This window comes from Mustelus asterias, chromosome 14 (assembly GCF_964213995.1).
Source record: "Mustelus asterias chromosome 14, sMusAst1.hap1.1, whole genome shotgun sequence".
Lineage (NCBI taxonomy): Eukaryota > Metazoa > Chordata > Chondrichthyes > Carcharhiniformes > Triakidae > Mustelus > Mustelus asterias.
The window spans coordinates 38110862-38137338 of record NC_135814.1 but is presented as its reverse complement, the minus strand read 5'-3'; the positions used below and the strand labels follow the sequence as shown (position 1 = coordinate 38137338).

The following is a 26477-nucleotide window of genomic DNA, read 5'->3' as shown; positions in this document are numbered from 1 at the left end:
CAGGGTTAAGGATGGCAGACTTTCTCCCAAAGACATTGCTGAACCAGATGGGTTTTTAATGACATTGTGGCAGATTCAAGATTTAGTTAGACTAGCATAGTGTTCCATAGGATTTATTTTAAATTTCCCTAACCGCCATGGTAGAATTTAAACTTTTCCCCAGAGTATTAATCCAGGCCTCTGGTTTATGCATCTGTTCTCCAATGTGTAACTACAGTATGGGTCTGAACACCTCAACAAAACTGTGGTAAGTGATGCTGGAAATAATAGGGGAATCCAATGGAAATCAGATGTGTGCTCAGATCTCAGCTGCCAAGTAGGGCAAGAGATCTATTCAATTGTCTATATAAATCCTTGGAAGTTCCAAAAATAAACAAAGATCGATAGCAATCAAAATGCTGTTGATAGGAGCAGGAATGCAAAAGTAATGAAATTTTTTTCAAACATTGAGATTTACTGTCTGCAATTTTAGAGCAATCATTGTAGAAACATTCTCTTGGCGTTATTGGGCATCAACACCCTCAAAGGTGTGATCAATAGCCTTACCACCCCATTAACTCTGGAGTGGCTGGTTTCATTTGAAAAAGGGGCTCACTGAGTCTAAAGCATCAGCCATTTTAATACGGAATTCGGAGTAAATAGCACTCAGATTGGCATGCTTGCTCAGGAATGGCCAGAACCTGTGCAGCTTGCTAATGTGGGCCATTTGCAACATTTGACATCATACTAGAAGGAAGCAATTCCATCAGAATTTAGATGACAAAAAATGCAGTAGTAAATCCCACTAGATGGATTCCAACTCACTCCCTTGCAGTTTTTAAATCTTGGACAGAAGTCATTTAATGGAGTCCACTTGTCACCATGACAAAAACATTTGCAACTGTTACACAGAAAATCTGTGCAGCTCCTCAATGTGTGCATATTTAGAGGTTAGAGGGGACAGGTTGTCAAGTATTGGAATTAATGATGGATTGCTATCCAAAGTTTATCCCTCACCACGAGCTTCCATATCCAAGGCACTGGGCAAGATCAACTCAGGCAGCTTCCTTCTGGTCTTCTTCCCCTTTGAGCAAATGAGGTGGTGGGGGAAAAAAGAGGGGGGAAATAAATCATGCATTTTATTGAAGTTAATTTATTCTTCCCATAGCTAATGTAAATCTCTAGTTTAATCACCACAAGCATGAATATGCTACTTTGTTGTTCAAATAAAAGCACAACAAATTTACATTTTTAAAGCAAGTTTATTCAGCATATTTGGCACAGGGCAGGGGATTCCTTTAACTTGTCTGGACTTATGTACATATGAATTCTGAACAATTTTCAGGCTTCTTTTTTTAAATCAATCCAGGATGGAATCAAAGCAAATAAACATGCAGCAATTTCTTTACAAATACAAATAAGCACAAGATTGGCAAAAAATTTAAGGCACCTTCATTTAGTGTTTCTTATTCTATTTTGACATTTAAAGGCAGAATTTAGGAACTGCAAAAGGCAACAAAAAGTATGGCAATTGCATTTATTAAAATCACTAAACAGTAATGTTTCTTAAATGTTCAAATTATCCCTTTTGCCATCCACTCTATTGTGTTGGTTAGATTTCTTAAAATCACCTGAATGTTTGTTCCAGCACAGCTTGTTATTTTCAAGTTAGAACTAATCTAGAAAATTTTAGGGGAAATCTTTCATCATACATGAAGCATAAATGATGAGAAAGAACTGTCCCTCTGACAATTTTAAGAGAATAGAAAGGTCACCATGAGTAGAAAAAGTGACTTCCTCTCAACTTTGCTGAAATTAGGAGAAAAAACCTATTAGTCCTTAAAGAATGACAAAATAGCTTCAATAGACAATTACAATGTTAGTGTCATTAACTGATGTTAGTATTTTAAAATCACATTTATTCAAACATGCACAGGGGGAGAGCGGGTGAGAAGAGGTTGGCAGGGAAGGCAGTCATCTGTCAAAATGTACAGTCCTGAAATTTGCAAGTTTCAGAAAGCTCGAATATAAAAGTTATAAATAACTTGGATACTGCAGTTAACCTAATTTAGTTTGTCAAATGAAGTTATAAAAAATTACAAGACTCCCATTGTCACTTACAGACCATGATTGCAAACTCTATACATATCATTCCCCAGATAAAATGTCTAAACTATTGCCATAAACTATGAATAATTAATTTCAGCAAGCTACTTTTAAGATGTTAACAGCCTTTTGCAACATTAATTAAGTCTGGCTGGCAAAGCATTTCCTCTCTATTCCAACCAAATACTAAACTTGCTGAATGGTTATCTACTTATTTGCTTAAAGTTGAAAAAACCTGGGACAGGACCATCATGACAAATGAAACAAGGTATTTTGAAGACTTGTCCAAAACCTTCAATATATTGAGACATTCTGCTGCATATGAACAGCCGTCCATTTTATTAGAAGTTATGGAAACTAGATTTGTTGAAAGTCTATGCAAAAAAAAACTGGCACAATGTAACCACATCTGGAAATGATCTGAAGGCCCTCAAATCTACAGGAAGAAACCAGCATAGCACAGATTAGTTTCTGTAATAGAATGAAATTCTCTGCCTGCTTTCCCCTTAACCCCACATCCCTGGAAACATGATTTTGAAACTTTATTAGCAAGATGTTTCCTCACAAAAGTTCCTTTGTGCCCAGTTCACAAGCAAATGGATTGAAAAGACAAATACACAATCGCTGTAAAAAGGATTCAATGTGCTCAGTTAATTTCTGAATTCTAGCTTTTCTTGTGCTTCTATTATGTAAGGTTCAAGTTTATTGAATGTAAACTTTTACATCTTGCTAAAGCATTCCTTAGCATTGGTCCAAACTTGAATTCCCTAAAAAAGGAGAAAAAAAATGCATTGTAACCATTTTAATAACTATCAATTTGAAAGTGATTTACTTGCAATTCATGCATTTTCAAAAGGTAAACATGTAAACTAGAAAAACAGATTAAAACTCATTTGTCACACTGTTCACGACTACCAAAAGTCAAATGCTTTCCAGCCAAACTTGCAGGACTATGGATGTAAAGCAAGGGAAATGGAACTGGCTGGATTGCTCTACATAGATGCTCACCTTCTTAAGTCCAACAAACCCCTGGGACCTGATCACTTACACCCTAGGTTCCAAGCTGCAGATCATGGAGGTACTGGCTATTATTTTGCAAAATACCTTAGATTTGGGAATGGTCCCATTAGATAGGAGGTTGGCAAATGTTATATCACTTTTCATGAAAGTGGGGAGAGAAAACAATGAATTACAAGCTAGTTAGCCTAACTGATCAGTTGTTGGGAAAATACTGGAATCTATTAAGGAAGTCTTAACAATGTACTTAAATATACTAGGATTAGAACAAGTAAACATGATTTTACCAAGGCAAAAATCCTGTTTGACAAATTTAACAAGGATTATTTGTAGATGTAACTAGTAGGGTAGAAAGGGGAAATCAGAAGTTGTATACCTGGATTTCCAGAAAGCATTTGATTCATAAGACCATAAGACCATAAGACATAGGAGTGGAAGTAAGGCCATTCAGCCCATCGAGTCCACTCCACCATTCAATCATGGTTGATTTCAACTCCATTTACCCGCTCTCTCCCCATAGCCCTTAATTCCTCGAGAAATCAAGAATTTATCCATTTCTGTCTTGAAGACGCTCAACGTCTCGGCCTCCACAGCCCTCTGTGGCAATGAATTCCACAGACCCACCACTCTGGCTGAAGAAATTTCTCCTCATCTGTTCTAAAGTGACTCCCTTTTATTCTAAGGCTGTGCCCCCGCGTCCTAGTCTCCCCTGTTAATGGAAACAACTTCCCTACGTCCATCCTATCTAAGCCGTTCATTATCTTGTAAGTTTCTATCAGATCTCCCCTCAACCTCCTAAACTCCAATGAATATAATCCCACGATCCTCAGACGTTCATCGTATGTCAGGCCTACCATTCCTGGGATCATCCGTGTGAATCTCCGCTGGACCCGCTCCAGTGCCAGTATGTCCTTCCTGAGGTGTGGGGCCCAAAATTGCTCACAGTACTCCAAATGGGGCCTAACCAGTGCTTTATAAAGCCTCAGAAGTACATCCCTGCTTTTGAATACTACCTGCCCCTCCACCTATCTTTGTATCATCGGCAAACTTGGCCAGAATGCTCCCAGTCCCGTCATCTAGATCGTTAATATATAAAGAGAACAGCTGTGGCCCCAACACTGAACCCTGCGGGACACCACTTGTCACCGGTTGCCATTCTGAGAAAGAACCTTTTATCCCAACTCTCTGCCTTCTGTCTGACAGCCAATCGTCAATCCATGTTAGTACCTTGCCTCGAATACCATGGGCCCTTATTTTACTCAGCAGTCTCCCATGAGGCACCTTGTCAAAGGCCTTTTGGAAGTCAAGATAGATAACATCCATTGGCTCTCCTTGGTCTAACCTATTTGTTATCTCTTCAAAGAACTCTAGTGCCATGCAAAGGGTTAATAGGCAAGACAAGGGCTCATGGAGTTCAGAGGGGGTAGTATTTTTTGCATGGGTAGAAGATTAGTTAATACAAAGCAGTGTAGGTATAAATAGGGCTTTTGCAAATTGGCAGGCAGCAAATAGTGACATGCTACAAGGATCAGTGCTGGAGCCTCAGCTACTAATAATCTATATTAATGACTTGGATGAAGCAACAAATATTCATCCAAGTTTGCTGATGATAGTGGGAGGACAAGAGGCTGCAAAGAGATATTGATAGGTTAAGTGAGTGGACAACAAGATGGCAGATGGAGTATAATTCATTTGGTTGTGAGCACAAAAAATTATTTAAATGCAAGTGCTGATATTCAAAGAGACTGAAGTTTGCTTGTACAAGGAATACAAAAAGTTAGCATGCAATTACAAAGGCAAATTGCACATTGGTCCTTATTGTAAAGGGATTGGAGTAAGAATAATGTCTTGTGACAGTTGTACATAGTTTGGGGAGACCACATCTAGAGTTGTGTACAGTTTTGGGCCCCACATTTAAGAAAAAAACGAGTATACTTGCAATAGAAAATGTTCACTAGGCTGGTTGCTGGGGTACAGGTGGGTTTCCTGTGATGAGGTGTTCAGTAAATTAGGCTCAAATTCCCTGGAATTTAGAAGAATGAGGCGCAATCTCATTGAATTCTGAGGGGGCTTGATAGAGTGGACACAGGGATGGTTTCCTCTGGTTGGGGAATTTAAACATGGGGCAGCCTCAGGATAAAGGGACAAATCATTTAGGACTGAGGAGATGAGCAGAAATTACTTCCCTCAAAGGGAAGAGAATTCCAAAGATTCACTACCCCAGAGGGTTGTGGATGCTCCAAATATTTAAGGCTAGGATAGACAAATTATTGGTCTCAAGGAACTAAGGGATATGGGGAGTGGGCAAGAAAATGGAGCTTAAGCCCAAGATGCACTGAATGGCAGCAGGCTCAATGGGCATATGGTTTACCTCTGCTTTTGTTTGTACTTGTGTGTTCTATGCTTTTATAGCTGCATTATGAATTTGTGTTACGGAACAATGAGTGTAGCCACCATTGTAATACAAGAAACATGGCAGCCAATTTGCACACAGTAAACTCCTAAAAACAGCAGTGTTAATCTGTTCTTTTGTAATGCTGTTTGAAGGATAGAAATTGGCCAGGACTGTGGTAACAGCTCCCTGCTTATTATCTTCAAAATAGTGCCATGGGATCTTAAACATCTCATTCAAAAGTCAGGACCTCAGTATAGCACTGGAGAGTCACCCTATAATTTTATGCTCAAACCTTGGAGACTTGAACCAATAAGCAAACAAAATAAAATGGCTCTTCCAAGATAAAAGGTTTATTTATTAGTGTCAAAGTAGCCTTACATTAACACTGCAATGAAGTTACTGTAACAATTCCCTAGTTGCCACACTCCAGCACCTGTTTGGGTACACTGAGGGAGAATTTTAGCGCAGCCAATGCACCTAGATAGGTGACCAAAAAACAAACTGTGGCCTCCACCAAGAATTAGATAATTTTTGTATACACAATATAAGCCATATTTAAATGCACAGTCCTACTTTTCAGAATGGACCAAGTATAGCCATTTTTTGGAGCTCATCAGCCACTTAGAAAGCCAACTCAAATGCGCTGATCACTATAGCCACAAAGCTAAGCACATTTTCAAAATAATCCTTTTTAAAAAGGAATGGCAAGGAAAAGATCTTCAAGCTTGATTTTGCACTTCAATCAATCTGTGCAGATCAGTAAAGTAAATAACCTTTTTTCCCCTTATTCTTTCATGGGATGTGCACATTGCTGGCAAGGCCAGCATTTGTTGCCCATCTCCAATTGTCCTTTGACAGAGTGGCTTGCTGGGCCATTTCATTGCAACGAATCAACCACAAGGCTGTGGGTCTGGAGGCACATGTAGGTCAGACCAGGTGACAGCAATTTCCTTCCCTAAAAGGATGCTACTGAATCAGTTTGTGACCAGGAAACTATTACGGAGACTAGTTTTCAATTCCAGATTTCATTAATCGAATTTAAATTCCACCAACTGCTGTGGTGTCTCCAGAACATTAACCTGGGTCTCTGGATTACACTCCAATGACATTATCACTACATCATCTCCCTTTAACTTATACCATTCTCCACTTTAAAATACCCAAATTCTAGTGGTTCTGAAAATTCAAGCTATTTATGCCAAAACAATCCTCAATGCTCTTTTCAGAGTTATATCCATGCCCTTTTTTTTTTAAAAAGGGGGCTAAAGAGCCCATAAGAGCATGAACGGTCTTTTAAAGTTAGATTAGAACAGGTTTTAGTTTGATTTCTTTGGGATACACTGCCCAGAATTCCACAGCTTAAACTTGAAACAAAATTAACATGCAATGCTTTAGGAAAAAAAATGTGCAAATTACATTCTGTAAAAAGCTCTTTCACTCATTTGATTAATTCCTCAGAAAGATTGCTGCGACTACACAAGCTACAACTTCAACCACACCACATGCTCGTGGCCCCTACAATCATTAAACACATCAATCATTAAACAGTGTCCAAACAAATGCTGGAAAACTTCTATTGGGCGAATTAAATGGCTTGGTCCAATATCAAAACTGCAATGCATGTTTCTAAATTGTTAATTTGCAAGAATAGATCAGGTGAATCACAACCCAACTGCAATCACCTTTTAAATGTGCATCAACTTTAATCATCAAGATTCTAAATTTCACTCCAAGTAGTCAAAACACAAAAGGCATCAAGTGCTGGAGTCATGGGATTTGTAGCTAGGATTCTCTGGTGGCAAGAATTTCAACTGAACTGTGCCACAAGGAAAGGAAATAACTATTCACAGAAAAACTTGTTTAATGGGTTCAGTCATAATCCAAATATAACCAAAGCAGCAATTATGGTCCTGGCTATTTACTGAAGTTCCATTTGAAGCTCATGCATTGCATTAGAGAAAATACATTAATCTTAATTAAAACTGTTTACTTCCAAAAGAATCATCAAAATCAGCATTTTCTTACAAGCATTCGTGATTGTGGTGTTGATTTGATTTCAGAAATCTGAAAAGCTTGAACAAATGCAATCCCTCACCATCAGGTCATTTAAACTAATTTGGAAGCGTTTCAACACAAACAGTAACTCAGAATAGAATAAACACTGCTTTTAATAATTGTGGATTGGTGCCAACTAAAGAAATAGCCTCCAGCTTCCTGGTGAGATTTCATAAGCAGTACAACTCATTTGTATGGGGGCAGGGAGGAAGAGAGCAGGATGGAAAATTAAGGAAAATTATCAGGTCAGTTTTTATGCCTCGAAATGGTGAACAAGCAGGACTTGCTGACTAGGGAAAGAGAGCTCTCCTTCCTCCCTCCCCTCCCCTCCCCTCCCCCCCCCCCCCTATGTATGGAATGACAACATTATTTTTATTTTTAAAAATTATAATGGACCATAACTGTGGCAATCAAGTCAGATAGCTACACTGCTTGAAAACATTTCTAGAAACCCAGATGATTCCATCTTGCCCGACCATCTGACTCAGGCCAGGCAAGATGTGTCGCCACCCAAGATTTTAAATTTTTTCTAGGCAACTATTGATGTAACAGCAGGAACCATCCGAAGTTTGCAATTTAATATCATATTTTCAGATGGCTAATTACCCTGCGCTGGGAACCAAGTTTGGTTGGTTCTTCTTTGGTTGGCAGGTAGGATCGAGAACCCCAAGGCATTCTATAAATGTGAAAAGTAAAAGGATGAGACGTGAAGGAACAGGGCCTATAAAAGGTGAAGGCAGGAATGTCTGTACAGAACCAGTAGAAATGGCAGAGGTGCTTAATGAGTATTTTGCCTCGGTTTTCACAGAGGAAAAGGATCTGGGTGGATGTACTGCGGACTTGTGGTGGACTGAAAAGATTGAGTATGTGGACTTTAAGAAAGAGGTTGTGTTGGAATCTTTGAATGGCATCAAGATAGATAAGTCGCCGGGTCCGGATGGGATGGACCCCAGGTTACTGTGGGAGGCGAGGGAACAGATTGCAGAGCCTCTGGCGATGATCTTTGCATCATTGATGGAGACGGGAGAGGTGCCGGAGGATTGCGGATGTGGTTCCTATTTTCAAGGGGGAATAGGGATAGCCCAGGAAATTACCGACCGGTGAGTCTAACCTCAGTGGTCGGTAAGCTGACGGAGAAGATCCTGAGGGACAGGATTTATGAGCATTTAGAGGGGTTTAGTATGCCCAAGAATACTCAGCATGGCTTTGTCAAAGGCAGATCATGCCTTATGAGCCTGGTGGAGTTCTTCGAAAATGTGACTAAACACATTGACGAAGGGAAAACAGTAGATGTGGTTTATATGGATTTTAGCAAGGTGTTCGATAAGGTCCCCCATGCAAGACTTCTGGAAAAAAAAAAGAGGGCATGGGATCCAAGGTGCTGCTGCCCTGTGGATCCAGAACTGGCTTGCCCAAAGGAGGCAGAGAGTGGGTATAGATGGGTCTTTTTCTAAATGGAGGTCGGTCACCAGTGGTGTGCCCCAGGGATCAGTTCTGGGACCCTTGCTGTTTGTCATTTTCATAAATGACCTGGAAGAGGAAGTGGAGGGATGGGTTGGTAAGTTTGCCGACGACACGAAAGTTGGTGGGGTTGTGGATAGTCTGGAGGGATGTCAGAAGTTAGAGGGACATAGATAGGATACAAGACTGGGCAGAGAAGTGGCAGATGGACTTCAACCCAGATAAATGCGTAGTAGTCCATTTTGGCAGGTCAAATGGGATGAAGGAGTACAATATTAAGGGAAAGACTCTTAGTACGGTAGAGGATCAGAAGGACCTTGGGGTCCGGGTCCATAGGACTCTAAAATCGGCCCCGCAGGTGGAGGTGGTGGTTAAGGCAGCATATGGTGTGCTGGCCTCTATCAATCGAGGGATTGAATTTAGGAGTCCGGGGATAATGATGCAGCTATACAAGACCCTCGTCAGACCCCACTTGGAGTACTGTGCTCAGTTCTGGTCGCCTCATTACAGGAAGGATGTGGAAAAGATTGAAAGGGTGCAGAGGAGATTTACAAGGATGTTGCCTGGATTGAGTGGTATGCCTTATGTGGATAGGCTGAGGGAGCTCAGTTTTTTCTCCTTGGAGAGATGTAGGATGAGAGGAGACCTAATAGAGGTATAAAAGATGTTGAGAGGCATAGATCGGGTGGACTCCGACTACGAGGGGAAACAGGTTTAAGGGGAAGTTTTTCCAGAGGGCGGTAGGCGAGTGGAATCGGCTGCCGCCGGTGGTGGTGGAGGCAAACTCAATAGGGACTTAAGAGACTCCTGGACGAGTACATGGGAATTAATAGGATGGAGGGTTATAGGTAGGCCAAGGTGGTAGGGATATGTTCGGCACAACTTGTGGGCTGAAGGGCCTGTTTGTGCTGTAGTTTTTCTATGTTTCCCATTGCCATGCAATCTTTGAGGACGTTTTAGGGTTCCCCATTGGCTCATTGCACAGGAGCTCAGTTATGACCCAGTCAAAACAATATTTAATAATTACCATGCATTTCAGAGTAATTATGTAATATTTTGTAGCTTGGTTACATCTCCAAGCCAAGTTAGTTTTGCAATATCGCCAAGGAAAAGACATGGGACTTTAAATTCAACCATGCCATCACCTCAATGACCAGTGTTGTTTTGCAAATTGAGGAAGCAAGCATGAATTGATTCAACTGAACACATTTGCACTCGTTTGAAATTTATAACAGCAGACTGAAGTTTCAATTTTTAGTGTGGCCTCAAAGCAGAATATTTGTAATTAAAATTTTAATTGTAGAGTGCTTTCAATACCTGAATATTCAGATGAACAATGATGCCCTATGATACCAATTCTAGGTAATGCTGATGAGGCTTAAAATCTTTCCTATGTCATAATTTTAGCCATGATAGTTTTTTAAAAATTGCATTAATAACCAACCTTTTTGCACATGCTTATCTGCATCACTGCATAACTGATAAGGGCCTCTTTCAGATCATTGTTCTTCTGTTCCTTAAAACGCTCAATGTCTGCCCAAGCATCCTTTATGAAATCTCTAAAAAGTAGACATAACAAATTTACTAGGAAACAGTCAACAGGAAAGTTAGATTAAAAAATGCGCAAAAAACTTGCAGTACAATACCAAGTTGATATATAGTCTCCCACACCAAAGGAAAGCAAGCAGCAGTAAATGTCATTTATAGCTGACTTGTGGAAATTCATTGTAACAAAATGGATTTATCATGTTCCTTGTGCAGGATTAGTTTAGCAGTTGTGTTTTATTACCAATGCCATTTTGTCTATATTCAGCAACCTTTTGTTACTGCAGCAGCATAATTGCTCTTAATTGATCAAATGTTTGTTTTAATCTGGAACATTGCTGCTGTTGTTTTTAGTGGTTCCTCTGGGGTTTTATAGAACAAGACTTAATTAGGTTGATTGACAGACAAAATCATTTGACTGGGTCAAGTTAGGCTTACGCAGAAGAATCAAGTCAGATGCTGTTTTGAGTTGTTAGAGAGAAGTGCCTCTTTCTCCTCTGAAGTTGGAGACAGGAATCTGCCAGAAAAGAAGATTTTTCTGACAAGTTGCTGGTTGGAAACTGCAGAGAGATGGCTCTATCTCTGAAGACTGGGAGCTGCCAGAGCCCAAGTTTACTTCTCTGAAGTTCTGTTGTTGAGGATATATCCTTCTCTAGTAAATGCTGTCTGGATTTCTGCCCAGAGGTGTTAAAAGGCTGGAAATCTAGTACCCACTTAAACATCTTTGCTTTCTGTGCTAACTGGTTCTAAAAGGAGGGATGTGTATCAATGGAGACTACTGCTAAATTAGAACAATAGTATTTTAATTGGTAAAAGTTATTATTTTTGTTATTCTGTGTTCTTAAATAAAGTTTGTTTTGATAAAAGCTTCCTAGTGGGTCAATTGCATCACACCTGGAGCAAAGCACCTTATGCTCATCCCAATGCCAAATCAAATGCAAAAATTGGGGTCTAGGCTAGCTGCATATACCTTGGAGTTCCTGGTCTGGTCCCCAACACAAGGTTGTAAAAAGGGAAAAGAAAAACAATGAGTAGCAGGCAAAAAAACTGCAGAAGTGAAAGATGCTAAATGGTCAAACTGCGTGCTTTAAAGAAAAGTTCATCTTCTATCCAGATTAGGGGAGAAAGTTTAAGCAGATTAGCTTTGAATATGATCAAAGGTGATGAATCTGCATCTATACACAGTTGAATGTGATAAAAGACTGCCACAAACACTCCTGAAATTACATTCATTTATCAAAAAACTTTAAGGATTTAGGCCTTATGAATTCCACTTGCGTGTAATCACTGGACAGTGTTAAATTAGGGCGAGGAGAGGACATTCCCAGAGATAAATTTAAGTGACCCTCCAGAGAAGGCACTTTAAGACTAGTAATTCTGTGAAACATCCAATCAGATCCAGAAACTCCAAAGGTCGCTAAATTATGACAATGTAGATAAGGCATTCAACACTGCAAGATTCAGACTTCAGCTCTACACAAAAACAAGACTAGCTTGCATTTATGATAGTTAAGTCCCTCAAATTTCTGAAAGACTTCATATATTTACTTTGAGTGAAGTCAGTGTTACATGGACATGAATAAAAAAACCATGTCAATTGTGGTAGCAATGTAATCCAGAGAACAGACTTATACAGCACCCTGCATACCTGCCCCAGCTCTGCAAAAGCAGTTCAGCGAGTTCCACTCCCTCAACCTTCCTTATAACCTGTTGGGTTTTTTTCAACTGCTTATTCAATTACCTTTTGAAAACCACAACAGTGATCTAGATCACACTGCATTAAAAAAGGTTCTCTCATATCACCTTAAACCTGTCCCTCTCTGCCAGAGGGAACAATTTTGCTCTATTTACTCTGTCCACATCTCTTATGACTTTGAACACCTACCTCAAATCTCCTCCCAACCCTCAAGGAGAACAATGCCCAGGCTCTCTATTCCATCCTTTTAAACAGGAGTCCCTGGAACCACTCAAACGCATTCACATCTTGAAGTGACAAGTGCCCAGGATTTGACAATCCTCCAGTTGAAACCAAACCAGTGCGTTAAAAAGGTTCAGAGAAGCCCAGGCTCCCTGTGCCTTTTTAAAACCACTTTCCCAATTTGCCCTGCCACCTTTGTACAAATCTCCAGGTCTCTGTTCCTGCACTCCCTTTGGAATTAGATTTCTTAAAGTGAGAAACACATTATTTGACAGAGGTGGTTAAGTGTAAAGAAGCTCTGAAAATAAAGATATTGACAAACAGGTTATCAAACAATCTGGGCCAGATATGCTCGCCCGCACAGCTAAAGATTAGACCACAAGACTATAAGACATAGGAGCAGAATTAGGCCACTTGGCCCATTGAGTCTGCTCTGCCATTCAATCATGGCTGATATTTTTCTCATTCCCATTCTCCTGCCTTTTCCACTAACCCCTGACCCCCTTATCAATCAAGAGCCTTTGTCTTAAAGACACTCAATGACCTGGCCTCCACAGCCTTCTGCGGCAAAAGGTTCCAGATTCACCACTCTGGCTGGAGAAATTCCTCCTCATCTGTTTTAAAGGATTGTCCCTTCAGCCTGAGGTTGTGCCCTCTGGTTCTAGTTTTTCCTACTAGTGGAAACATCCTCTCTATCCAGGCCTCACAATATCCTGCAAGTTTCAATAAGATCCCCCTCATCCTTCTAAACTCCAATGAGTACAGACCCAGAGTCCTCAGATTGAAATTAAATCTGGCTAACAGTTTGTATCTTCCATATTGAGGGATGGATAATTTTGTAGTCTTAAGAATGTTCCCAAACATAGAATTTTTTTTTGGTTTGCTTTTAAGACATGATAGTGTTTGTTCAATGTTTAACATTTATTGGTAGGCCATTAATAAACTGGAAAATATAAAATTGCTCATTCCCGAACAACTCTGGGAAATTTTACCACCATGACTAAGCAAATACAGCTTTTGTACAATTTACAAATTGGGACATCTTATCCTGGTCTCAACTCCTTTCCTACCTGTGCCCCATCGCCCTTTATCCCATTTTTCATGTCAATATATCTGTAAATAAGTGTCATGGATTATGTTGACTGGCTACAGAATATAGTCTATGATATCTGAGGAATTCTGTGCATTAAAACTCCAAATTAATGGTGGCACTTCTAGACAAGTGTGAATATAGATCCAAAATTAATAGTCTGCACAAGTCAACATTATGAATATTTATGCCTATGCAAGGTTTGTTTAGCAGTAGAGTATACAGTTGACCTTACTCGCACTCAAGATTTTTGGTCTTCACAAGCTCCTCTCCTTCAACGATTTGCTCCTCCAACATATTTAGCTTAGTTTCTCTTTGTTCTGGTGTTTCCTGCCCAAAAAGTTTGCTGGTCATACCTTTCAGGGAGAATGTTCGCACCGTCTATAAGAGGTTAGAAAATAAAAATTGGTTTTGTCCGATGTCGCAAATTAACATTTTCCATAAAGTTAATGCACAAGAATATTAAAGAGTTGTGCAAATGTGAAGTGTTGATAATTATCTATTAAACCAACAGAAGAGATAATAAAGGATGGTGTTGATTGAATCCAGATGTTATCAGTAACAATCACCTGGCTTACTTAGCATTCTGATACAGGAGAGGGTTAAAAAAGTTTTGCAAGCAACTCAAAGATCTGACGTTAGGTAGGGTATTTTCACAAAGATAATCAAGCTGCAGACCATGTCAATGGCAAACTGCACAATGTCAATGAGGAATAGAAGTCAATTATTCCTTGCAGAGGAGTGCATCTACCAGGCTGCAAATTTAATCTGTGCCACTTGATTAAACATGCTTGCTCTAAAGAGAAAGGAAATGGATAATCATTTATACACATGTTCCTCCCTCTTGAAGAGGAGGATGAACTGAGCAATAAAGGAAAAATAGTATGCAAAGTTCAATGCTTTAATGCTGAAAGCTAAAAGAGCCAAAAAGTTGCATGTTAGTTAAAACTAACACTCCACAACCCCCACCACACATTTCCCCATAACACCCTAACTTAAAATCTCCATGACATACTCAATGTGGAACGCAGGCTTCAATTGCTGTTTAACGGATCAAGTTTCTAACACTGCATCAGGTGGCATATCTGTAACATCCTCCAATGAGATTAACTATAAAATCTATTTGTGGATGACACCCAAAAAGACTCTGTTCCTTTATTCCAATGAGTAAAAGCTGCAAGTTGTTGCAGTAGTCTCAAGAGCAACACCAACAGCTTTGCAAAACCCCAGGTGAAAGAGAATGAAGGTTAGCAAATTTTGTCCAGCAACATGAGGGGAGTCAGCATGGATAAAGGATGGGGGTAAGCACTGTCAGGGTGGTGGTGAGCATAATCGATAAGAGAAGACTGCACAGTGCATGTGTGCGGAGTGAGAGAAAAATAGAGAGAGACACAAAAATGAACTGAAGACAAACATGAAGGGACATCTTCAGTTCATGAAAAAGGTCAGTGTGGCTGCATTGGAAATACTTGTCACTTGGCCACCTAACTGTTCATCCATCCCTACTGAAGCCAACACTGGACGATCAGTGGACAGATTAAAATCAGTGGTGGTGCCACTAATCAAAAGATCTGGGCCATAGTATTTCACATCATGTTATTGGTTATTAACTGGTGTGTGTTCAAAAAAACTCCCAAGAGAAAAAACTGGAGTCATGGTGAGACAAACATTTGAAGGGCAGAGCACAAAATATTTGAAGTAGTAAAGGTTATAGTCAAAATAAAAAAATGCTAAGTAATTGAAAAGCTTTCCTTTGCAATGCACTATTGTTTTCAAAAACAAATTCCAAATCAGAATAAACCATTTCCTATATTGGCCAAGATCACTGTTTGCAAGATTAATACAAGCAAAGCATTAAAAGTCTGATTTCCCCAACTGATCAGAGACCAATTTGAAATTTGTCTCATGTCCAATGTCTTGATTGTATTACTTTGCATAGAGTTTCAGTTTCATATGTACTTTAATTTGCATTATATAAAGTTAAATCCAGATCAGAGAAATCCCTTACATGTGTCTGGCAACTCGCATTCACACTTCCTGCCACACAAGTTCCTACATATCAGAATTGCAAGATTTGTACTTTTGTCATTTAATTAGGAAAAGTTTACATTAACTTTTAAGCTTACACAAGATCAGGTCCTCAGTGGAGGGGAAAAAAAAACATGTTCACTGTTGGAGCATTAGCAGTTCAAATTTCAGTAGCAATATATTAGAGTAATTACATGTGATTATTCATAAAGATCTGATCACAGCCAATCAAACCCAAAAGGGGAAAGACAACCAGGAAGAAAATGCAACTCAAACAGAAGTAGATTAGGAAGTGATCAGCATGTGCCAAATTCAAAATTCTGGCAAGCCACTTACAACTGAGATTTTGTTTCTTCACAAACAATAAGTTAGTGGCTTTGCTCATTATGCAAGAACAATATCAATAACTAAAATCAAATAAATTCTGCACATCTCCTGGAAATGTATTGGAGGGTCGAAGCTACAAGGACCAATCACCCACACAAAACCCAATAGTGGGGGACACAGACTATAAATGGAGTGGCTTGGGTGGAAGGAGAAGAAAAGAAAGTCGCACCCCAGTCGCTAGCTCCTCCCTTTGTTGTTTCTTCGATGTTAGATCAAAAGCACTCATCTCCAACTCATACTGCTGCAGTTCATGCTTTCTACATACAGACCTAGAATTTAAAAAAAAAATCAGTAAATGTACTAATAGTATCACATTTCATTCTCATCCAATTTAAAGAGTTCCACAATTCAATTGCTTCTGCAAAAGTTCCTCAGATTTACATTGGGATAACACCCATTTGTATTTAAATTGAAATTTAATAACCAACATTTGAACTTTGAATAGTCAAATTAATATGTACCAAATAGTTCCCATGCAGAATTTGAGATTAGTCAAACTTCACAACTGTTGATATTAATTTTCAGAAAAAAGTTTTTACAACTGTTAATCTGGCTTTGTACCAAATTTCAACTCTTCAGTTTGCTTCCATTTTTAAGTGTTCCTACCATGGTGCAAGAATCCTCTTACCACTTGCACCTTTAAGCTTCAAGCCATGCACTACAATTACAGGTTCACAATTTTATTTTGGTCTTTCTAGGCTAGATAATCCTCTAATCATAATTTTGAGCCATAGCTTACACATTGCAACTTCACATTTGTTATTTGTACATACAGATAAGAATATTAAGAGTTATTTGTTGAACACAGTCATTTACCTATGCTTGTGGAAACATTAGGGTATGCAAATGAGACAAAATCAAAGAATCCTATTTTTTCTAAAGTTCTACTTTAAAGTTTTTAAAATAAAAATAAGCAGCCTATACTCATTTTAAAATACATCTATAAATTCTGAAGTTCTCTTCATGCAACTAAAATTTAGGATTTTCTGAAGAAATCAAAACTTCTTTGCACAGACAATATTACAATGGTTTATCAGTTCCACAGATTAATCATGCACCAATTGAAGTCCATTTCTAGGATACATTAAAAACACACCAAGTTGGGAACCCAAGACATTGCTGCTGGTTTACAGGTTTAAAAAAGTTCCAAGTTGTCCCAATATGGCTGATGGCAGGTGCATGCACATTGTGCTAAACATGTACCTCACTATACATAATGGTATGCCAAAATGTCCAAACCCAGTTGCACAAACCCTTTAAAAGTTTAAAGAGTTTATGTACAACTGAATTGCCCGAGAGGGGGCCAGAACATGGCATGCTTGCAACTTCTGAAAGATTAACAATTTAACTATTTCAAGGAACTACTGCAGGCTGCTAACCAAAAAGAACATTTATAAAAACACAACATGCAGGACTGCTCCCAGCTCCACACTAAAACTATGGCTGATATCACGCAACTTGCTTCATCACTCCATCTCTTCAGTCAAAATCTTCAAGGTACATGAGTGTTATTACTTTTTGAATCAGAAATCTCAACAAATAGATCTCTTCAATTAACTTGGGGATTATCTGCCTTTGCACCAAGTTAGATATTTTAAATTCTCGGAACATGGACATAATTAACATTCTCAGTTGCCTAAAGGTGGTGGAGGCCCGAAGGTAGGATTTTTAGAAGAGTTTTGACCCAGTGATGAAAAAGGACTGTAACATATCATTTAATAATGTTGCTGAGAATGGTTTTTGGTTGGTGCTGGATCAAACATTGCATTTTTTAAAAACTAATTTCTCCCAGTATTCTATTGCAACAAATTCAGTCATTAATGATCATTTTCAGATAACCTTGTACATGGCATCACAAGATAGTAAACAGAGAAGGTTGGAAGATTATATGGGTAACACGGAAACCTCAAATCTGAGCAATCCAATTCTATAAGAACACAATTACATCACAGAATGTTCTGTACATGTAGGAGTAAGCTCCAACCCGATTTTCCTCAATACACACCGAAGAGCTTCTGCAAAGAATAGATATTCCTTTAACTGATCAGCATAATGTTCCTCCTCTTCTAGAATGTCATCAATTGATGCTGCATACCTTTAAAAAAGATGAAGCTCGAGTTACAAATGCAATAAGAAAATTATGCTTTTGCTAGATTTAACAGGGTATTGCTGCACCACAAATGGCATTAAATGCAGCCCGGTTCAAGTTGAGTGGCTGGCATATCAAATCTTAGTGAAAATGAGTTATTACAGAGCGCCCAGCTATTGTTGCAGAGTATCCTTGTATTTTTTTGAGAAACTATTTCAGGAATGTTTACAACCACCTGCACACCCAAAGGGGGGGGGACAGTCTGAGTGAGGCAGCCAGAATGGGATTGAAACTTGGTAATTTGGTGCAGAGTGGGAAGAGGTGCATTTTCCCTTTGTTTTGTAACCATTATTCTGCAGGGAGAGATCCCAGAGAAGGCAAGTAATATAAAGACCTACCTTGGATATCTGCAGCGATAAGAGTTTAATAAATTTTCTAAAATAATTTAATTGGTGATAGAAATGTCAGTCAGTGGGGTTAAGTGCTGCACTTGAGATATTGGAGATCCATGATGCTGCCAGTGTCATGGATGACTACATCTGCAGGAAGTGCACTCAATTGCAGCTTCCCAGCAGGAGTTAGGCTGAAAGCTAAAAGCAGGACCTCTAGAGTTGTAATCTCAGGATTACTCCATGCCACATGACAGAGGGGCTAGAAATAGGAAGATAGTGCAGCTCAACATGTGGCTAAACAGCTGGTGCAGGAGGGAGGGTTTCAGATATCTGGACTGTTGGGATTTCTTCCAGGGCAGGTAGGACCTGTACAAGACAGGTTGCAGCTAAACTGGAGGGGCATAAATATTCTGGTCAGGAGGTTTGCTAGTGTTACATGGGAGGAATTAAACTAGTTTGGCAGGGGAGTGGGAACCAAAGCAAAAGATGAATTAACTGAAGCGGAACCAGAAAGTAGGGCCAGTAAGACTCGAGGAAAAACAGGCAGGGTGTGGTGGACTGATGTGCATTTGTTTCAATGCCAGAAGTGTAACAGGCAAGGAAGATGAACTTAGAGCTTGGAACTATGATCTTGTTGCCATTACAGAGACTTGGTTAAGGGAAGGATAACTTAACATTCCAGGATACAGATGTTTCAGATGGGATAGAGGGGTATGTAAAAGGGGTGGGGGAGTTTCTCTACTGGTTGAGAATATCACAGCTGCTCTACTGCAGGAGGACACCTTGAAAGGCTCATAGTGAGGCAATATGGGTAGAGCTCAGGAATAGGATGGGTGTAGTCACAATATTGGGTGTTTACTATAGGCCTCCCAACAGCCAGAGGGAGATAGAGCAACAGATATTTAGGCCAATTTTGGCAAGGTGCCAAAGTTACAGGGTTGTTGTGGTGGGTGATTTTAACTTCCCCTATATTGATTGGGACTCACTTAGTGCTAGTGGTGTGGATGGGACAGAGTTTGTAAGGAGCATCCAGGAGGGATTCTTGAAACAGTTATGTAGGTAGCCCAACCAGGGAAAGGGTCGTACTGGTCCTGGTATTGGTGAATGAGCCACACCAGGTGGTTGACATTTTGAAAGGGGAGCAGTTTGGAAACAGTGACCACAATTCAGTAAGCTTTAAGTTACTGATGGATAAAGTTTAGTTCTCAGGTGAAGATGTTAAATTGGGGGAAGCTAATTACAACATTAGGCAGAAACTGAAGAATGTAGATTGGGGGCAGATGTTTAAAGGCAAATCAACATCTGGCATATGGGAGGCTTTCAAGTGCAAGTTGATAGGAATTCAGGACAGACATGTTCCTGTAAGGAAGAAGGATAAGTATGGCAAGTTTTGGGAACCTTGGATAATGAGAGATAGTGAGCCTAGTCAAAAAGAAAAAGGGAGCATTTGTCAAGGCTAGGAGGCAGGGAACACATGAAGCAAGTGTGGAATACAGGAAAGAAACAAACAAACTTGAGTAAGGAGTCACAAAGTCATTGGCCAGCAGGATTAAGGAAAATTCCAAGGATTTTTATACATAGAGCAAGAGGGTAGCCAGGGAGAGGGTTGGCCCACTCAAAGGACAGGGGAGGGAATCTATGCATGAGCCAGAGGAAATGGGTGTAGTATTAAATGAGTACTTTGCGTCAGTATTCACCAAAGAGAAGGACTTGGTGGATAATGAGTCTGGGAAAGGATGTATAGATAGTGTGGGTTATGTGGAGATCAAAACGGTGGTGGTATTGGGGGTCTTAAACATTAAAGGTAGACAAGTTCCCAAGGCCTGATGAGATATACCCTGGAATACTAAGAGAGGCAAGGGGGGAAATTGCTGGGGCCTTGAGATATTTGTTTCCTCACTGGCTACAGGGGTAGACCCAGAGGATTGGAGAATAACCAATGTTGTTCCTTTAAAGGATCGCAAGGATAATCCAGGTAATTACAGGTTGGTAAGCCTCGTGTCAGTGGCAGGGAAATTATTGGAGAGGGTTCTTCGAGACAGGATTTATTCCCACTTGGAAATATATGGAAGTATTGGCAAGTGGTAACATGGTTGCGAAGGAGAGGTTGTGTCTCATGAACATGATTCAGTTTTTCTAGGATGTGACGAAGATGATCGATGAGGGTAGGGCAGTGGATGTTGTCCACATGGACTTCAGTAAGGCCTTTGACAAGGTCCCTCATGGCTGACTGGTACAGAATGTGAAGTTGCATGGGATCAGAGGAGAGCTGGCAAGATGGATACAGAACTGGCTCGGTCACAGAAGACAGACAGTAGCAATGGAAGGGTGTTTAAGAATGGAGGGCTGTGACTAGTGGCGTTCCTCAGGGATCAGTGCTGGGGCCTTCGCTAATGATAACGTAACTTGTTTGATTAGTAAGTTTGCAGATGACAAAGGTTGGTGGATAGCAATGAGGACCGTCAGAGGATGTAGATAGGTTGGCGACTTGAGTGGAGAGATGGCAGATGGAATTTAATCTGGACAAATGAAGTAATGCATTTTGGAAGATCTACTACAGATGGGAAATATACAGTAACTGGCAGAACCCCTAAGAGTATTGATAGGCAGAGAGATCTGGGTGTACAGGTACACAGGTCACTGAAAGTGGCAATGCAGGTGGAGAAGGGAGTCAAGACAACATACGGCAGGCTTGCCTTCATTGGCCAGGACATAGAGTTTAAAAATTGGCAAGTTATGTTGCAGCTTTATAGTACCTTAGTTAGGCCACACTTTGAATATAGTGTTCAATTCTGGTCGCCACACTACCAGAAGGATGTGGAGGCTTTGGAGAGGGTACAAAAAAGATTTACCAGGATGTTGCCTGGTAGGGAGGGCATTAGCTATGAGGAGATTGGAGAAACTTGGTTTGTTCTCACTGGAATGATGGGGTTGAGGGATGACCTGATAGAAGTCTACAAGAATATAAAGGGGCATGGACAGAGTGGATAGTCAGAAGCTTTCTCCCAGGGAGGAAGAGTCAATTATTAGGGGGCATAGGTTTAAGGTGCAAAGGGCAAGGTTAAAAGGAGATGTATGGGGCAAGTTTTTTTTAAAAATGGAGGGTGGTGGGTGCCTGGAACTCACTGCCAGGGGAGGTAGTGGAAGATACGATAGTGACTTTTAAGGGGCGTCTGGGCAAAGATGAATAAGATGGGAATAGAAGGGTAGGGGGTTTTAGTTCAGATGGACAGCATGGTTGGTACAGTCTTGGTGGGCTGAAGGGCCTGTTCGTGTACTGCAAGTTTCTTTGTTCTAAGTCAATGTGTACAGCTCTATAATTGTTTCAGGCTGATGATGGTTTGCAAGGCATCAATAGTCCTGAGACAAACTTTTCCAGTTGTAAACAAACAATTTAAAGCCATCAATAGTGTTGTTTTGTGAAGCAAATGGAACTCATTAAGTGTGCAATACAGCAGCCTTTTTGTTATTGCAGGATTTTTGGCATAGATTTCAAAAGGGATATGGGAACAATGCCAAAATGTTCCTGCAATTATAAAACTGGAAACTCCCTTGAGGTTTATATTCAGCTACTTTAATGTCTGCCTTTTAAACATCAAAAATTATATCTTTTAAAAGATGACAGAACTATTTTGCTTCTCAACGTCCCCCAAAAAACTCACTTGAACAAATTGCTTAGAGTTGTGACATAATGCAATATAAAGAGAAAAGTGCATTAAAGATACATACACGTCCATGTGGTGGCCAGCACTCTGCAGTCCATCCCCCATTTCCTTCTCTATTGCACTCCATTCACTACTCAAAGAAAAATATTTGTATTACAGTCCATATGACGTTGCTGTCCTTAACAAAGGGCACAATGCCAACCCCCAAAAATATCTACTATCAAGTTCAAAAGCCACAGGAAGTTTTACTAAAGCTTTATATATTCTAGGACCCTTGATAAAAGGATTTCTATCAATAACCACGTATTCTGTTCACACATTAGATTTGTGAATTATGGGAACCCAGCATGGCATTTCATAAAACCATATCAGTTTGCAATTTCATTACTCATGAAACAGACATCCTTTTCTACAATGCACCAACTGGTGAAAATCTTACAACTTACCTGAAAACTCTTCCATAATTTCCATGCACTTTGTATACCCCATACAGACGGTCTGCCACTCTCTGCAATTAGAGTAAACATTTTGGAAATTAAATCAGGAATTAAAGCAAACACATGGCTTACAACTGAAAAACACCTGCAAGGTTGGGGCAAAATCTAGATATAATTTCACAATTTAAAGCAAGCTCTAAAAATAAAGACTGGTTTCAATTCAAATCAATTCCCTAGATTCTAGTCTGCTATAGGGACTAGAAAGTTGCTCCAATTCCAAGTTGTATTATGCAATGACTGAAAAATTATGAATTGCAGGGTGGGAGCCAGGGTTGCTGATCCCAATTGCTATCCAGTACAATACTCTTGCAAAATGTGTACAACACATGGCGACAGCATCAGGTCTGGAAGAGTAACCAAGTCAAATAGCCTGCCAACAACTCTCCCAGCTCATACAAGAAGAATGACCACTCTGGCAAAGTATAAACTTGGGAATTACATACTGCTCTGACTCGGAGGAGGTGCGATATGATGGACTGCAGTTCATCTCCATAATGTTTCAGCTCCATAAATCTCCTGTGAACACAGATGAAAACTTAATTTTAACCTTAACCTAAAATTAAAACTATTCAATTTTTGCATTTCATAATCTTAATAGCAATAACTTGTGGCATAAAAGGCCAAGTTTTCTATTACTTTTTTTTTTAAAAAACCATTGAGGGCACTTCATATGAAAAAAAGCAAGCACCTCTTTAAAAACTTGGAGCCTAAATATAATGTCTGCAAAACTAAACAAAGATCAAACTCTAGATCTTGTAACAACTAATGTTACAGGCTAATCATATGGCTTCAATTATGCAGCATTTAAAAACTGTTGCATACCGGCGGCAGCAACAGCAGCTTGCTGGAACAGTAAAACTATATGCAGAGTCTTACACAGGAAGGTGGGTGGGGGAAAGCATCTTCTTGATTTGGAAAGAACAGAAGAATAGCTTTAATTTAATGCATACAAATATAGATTACTACACACAAGTCACACATGCATACCACAATTGGCATGGCAATTAAAGATGAAACTGAAAAAGAAACTTCTGTTGACTTTATTGCCAAGATGTGCAACCAATGCAGAGCAACACAACCAGGAGAATGTTGAAACATGCAGTTACAATGTTAGAATACAAAACAAAAGGGAGCTAGAATCAAAGTCTACAGGGTTGTTGTCCAAGTTCAGAGTTTTCTTCATAGTAATTCTTAGGGCGTGGGTGCCACTGACAAGGTCAGCACTTATTGCCCTTAAGGCAGTGGTAGGTTGCCTTTTTGAACTGCTGCATCAATTATTTTTTTAATTCTCAGATTCTGGCATCACTAGCAAGGCCAGCATTTGTTGCCCATTCTGCAATAAGAGTCAACCACATTGCTGTCAGTCTGGAGTCACAAGTAGGTCAGTCAGATCAAGTAAAGATAGCAGATTTCCTTCCCAAAAGGACAGTCATAAACCAGATTTTTCAAATAGCCTCAACCTGAAAACCTGTGTTCAAGGACAACTTGCTGCAGAATAAAGGTGTCTACAGTTCCCTTATGACAGTGGTTCCCAAAGGGTGCGGCACGCCACACTGGTGCAGCAAGAGAGGATGACAAGTGTGGCGGGAAGATTAAAGGACAATCAAAAACATTTAAACATGGTTTAAACAAGCATTGTTTTATACTTTCTGGATGTCCCATGATCATATTATAAAGTAGTTGTGTTCTATGTTATGAATCAAGCACTGCTAGGAGTTGTTTTTTAATTTTTGAATGTATTTATCAATAAAAAATTCGGTGTGGCGCGAGCAAATTTTTATTCCGAAAGTGCAGCCCAGTGAAAAAAGTTTGGGAACCACTGCCTTGAGGGGGAAAAAAACTGCTACAAATATTTATAACAATGTGACAAAGAAAAGGACAACTTACTTATCTGGGTTCTTGACTCTGAATGTTGCATTGAGAGCTTTTAGCCTGGAATCTGCCTGTGAGAAAATAGATTGAGGAAGAAATACTTTCAGTGACTGCATAGCAATGAAATGATTTTCTTCTAAATTCTATTCAATTTAGCTTCCAACTGGACAGTATAATGGCAGCTCAGAATGCCAAGCCTCTTTCGCATGAGCTCAATGTTACATGGCTACATTGGTACAGTAAGGAGTTAAAATATCCAGACAGACATGAAAGTGCAAGTACAATGGCCATGGAATGTCTGTTAAAATTAAAGGGGTATTTCTTTTCAATACCATTCAAGTAAACAAACTCAAATTAACTGAGGGACAAATTAAAATGGGCAGCTCCCCAAAAGGAAGGGGAACAGTACAAACCAAAAGTCAAATCAAAGGAAACTTAAAACATCAAATTAAAATGTGAATATCGGTGTTTATAATACACCCCAGCCCATGGTGCCCAGTGGGCACGGAATCTCTATACAAGAGTACAATTAAAACTCAATTGCCACATTAAGGGGAAGAGAAACACCTGGAGCCATGCTGAATGATGGAAAAGAGCAGCAAATAACTACAACTGATGAACTGAGTGTATACTTGGAGCTTGGTTAGCAAGGAAGTTCATGAAGGGAAAGGGTGGAAAGGTGTTTATTCCTTTTAATATCTTTTTCACCCTGGTGAGTGGCGAAAATCTTTAATTGGAGGTAGAGTTAATACATAAAAAAGCTACACAAGTAATAATTTGATTAAATCACATCAAGGATGTCAGGACAGATTGTGTGTCAAGGCTGCAGCATGGGGGAGTTCCTGGATACCACTGCAATTCAGGGCAAATGTTTGCAGCGCAAGGAACTGGAGGGCAGCACAGTAGCAGTAGTTAGCACTGCTGCCTCAGCACCAGGGACCAGGCTTGGGTCAGTGTGGAGTTTGCACATTCTCCCATTGTCTCCCTCTGGGTGCTCTGGTTTCCTCCCACAGTCCAAAGATGTGCAGGTTAGGTGGAATAGCCATGTTAATTGTACCTTAGTGTCAAGGGGACTAGCTAGGGTAAATGCAGGGGGTTTATGGGGATAGGGCCTGGGTGGGATTGTGGTCAGTGCAGACTTGATGGGCTGAATGGCCTCCTTGTGCACTGTTGGATTCTTTGTACTTCAGCTCAGTCATTAAATTCAAGGCCAAGCTGCATACTTTACACCACAGAGGGGAATGTTACCTGGATGCTTTGTACTAGGAGGCAGTCACGCTACATTGGATAGGGTTTCCTGAAATGACCAGTGGTTAGGGGCAGGAGGGTATGACAGCTCGTGAGGCATGTTAAGGACCAGATCAGAATCTCCAAGGAATATTATGAAGTCAGCCTAGACCCCAACTATTTGATTTTGGCATTGTGAGCATAAGTTGTTTCACTTCAGGTGAGAGTCAATTGACCTACTAGGATGCTTCTATTAAAACAAATTTTACAATACAGTTTAACTATGATGAAAGTAATTAGCATAATGTTTACCAATTGTAATACTTGGACAAGATACAATTCTGCTAGCCACTGCTATTAGTTCCAATTTAAACAATGTTCCTCAGATGTAAACTCCTCAGCACAAGAGTAAAGAGCTGTTGCTCCTTACAAATCCAAACAGCAGCTGCCTGCTTTTCCTTCTATGGCTAGTTCCTCCCATTGGTTGATTTGCACACGATGCGCTCTTGTCAATGAAAATTCAGGGACAACCCTAAAAACAAAACTGCATCAACTCAGAATAAAACAAGCCCCAATAATTAGGAGCAATTATTCTTCTGCATGTTCAGCATCTGGGCTGCTGGTTATAGACAATTGGCAGTGCTGAAGTACAAAACAGTCCCCCCACAAGAAACATGACAAACATTTCTTTAAAAAGACAGTATCACCACATCTCTCCCCTTAATGATCAATATGCAAAGACGACTTCATTTTT

The 26477-nt window shown here is 39.9% G+C and overlaps 1 protein-coding gene across 1 annotated transcript in view; it reads right to left on the bottom strand.

Moving 5' to 3' along the window:
* Positions 1–1149: 1149 nt before the first annotated feature.
* The window catches only part of snx4 (sorting nexin 4), a 48279-nt gene continuing 22951 nt past the window's right edge, over positions 1150–26477 (bottom strand). Inside the window, exons 6-14 of the mRNA XM_078228189.1 lie at positions 24512–24567; positions 23068–23140; positions 22574–22635; positions 22192–22257; positions 17987–18076; positions 16151–16250; positions 13802–13947; positions 10458–10572; positions 1150–2852 (exon numbers count right to left, since the gene is read on the bottom strand). Coding sequence (XP_078084315.1) covers positions 2805–2852; positions 10458–10572; positions 13802–13947; positions 16151–16250; positions 17987–18076; positions 22192–22257; positions 22574–22635; positions 23068–23140; positions 24512–24567 — 756 coding nt within the window. The 3' untranslated portion in view covers positions 1150–2804. The remainder of the gene's footprint in view (positions 2853–10457; positions 10573–13801; positions 13948–16150; positions 16251–17986; positions 18077–22191; positions 22258–22573; positions 22636–23067; positions 23141–24511; positions 24568–26477) is intronic.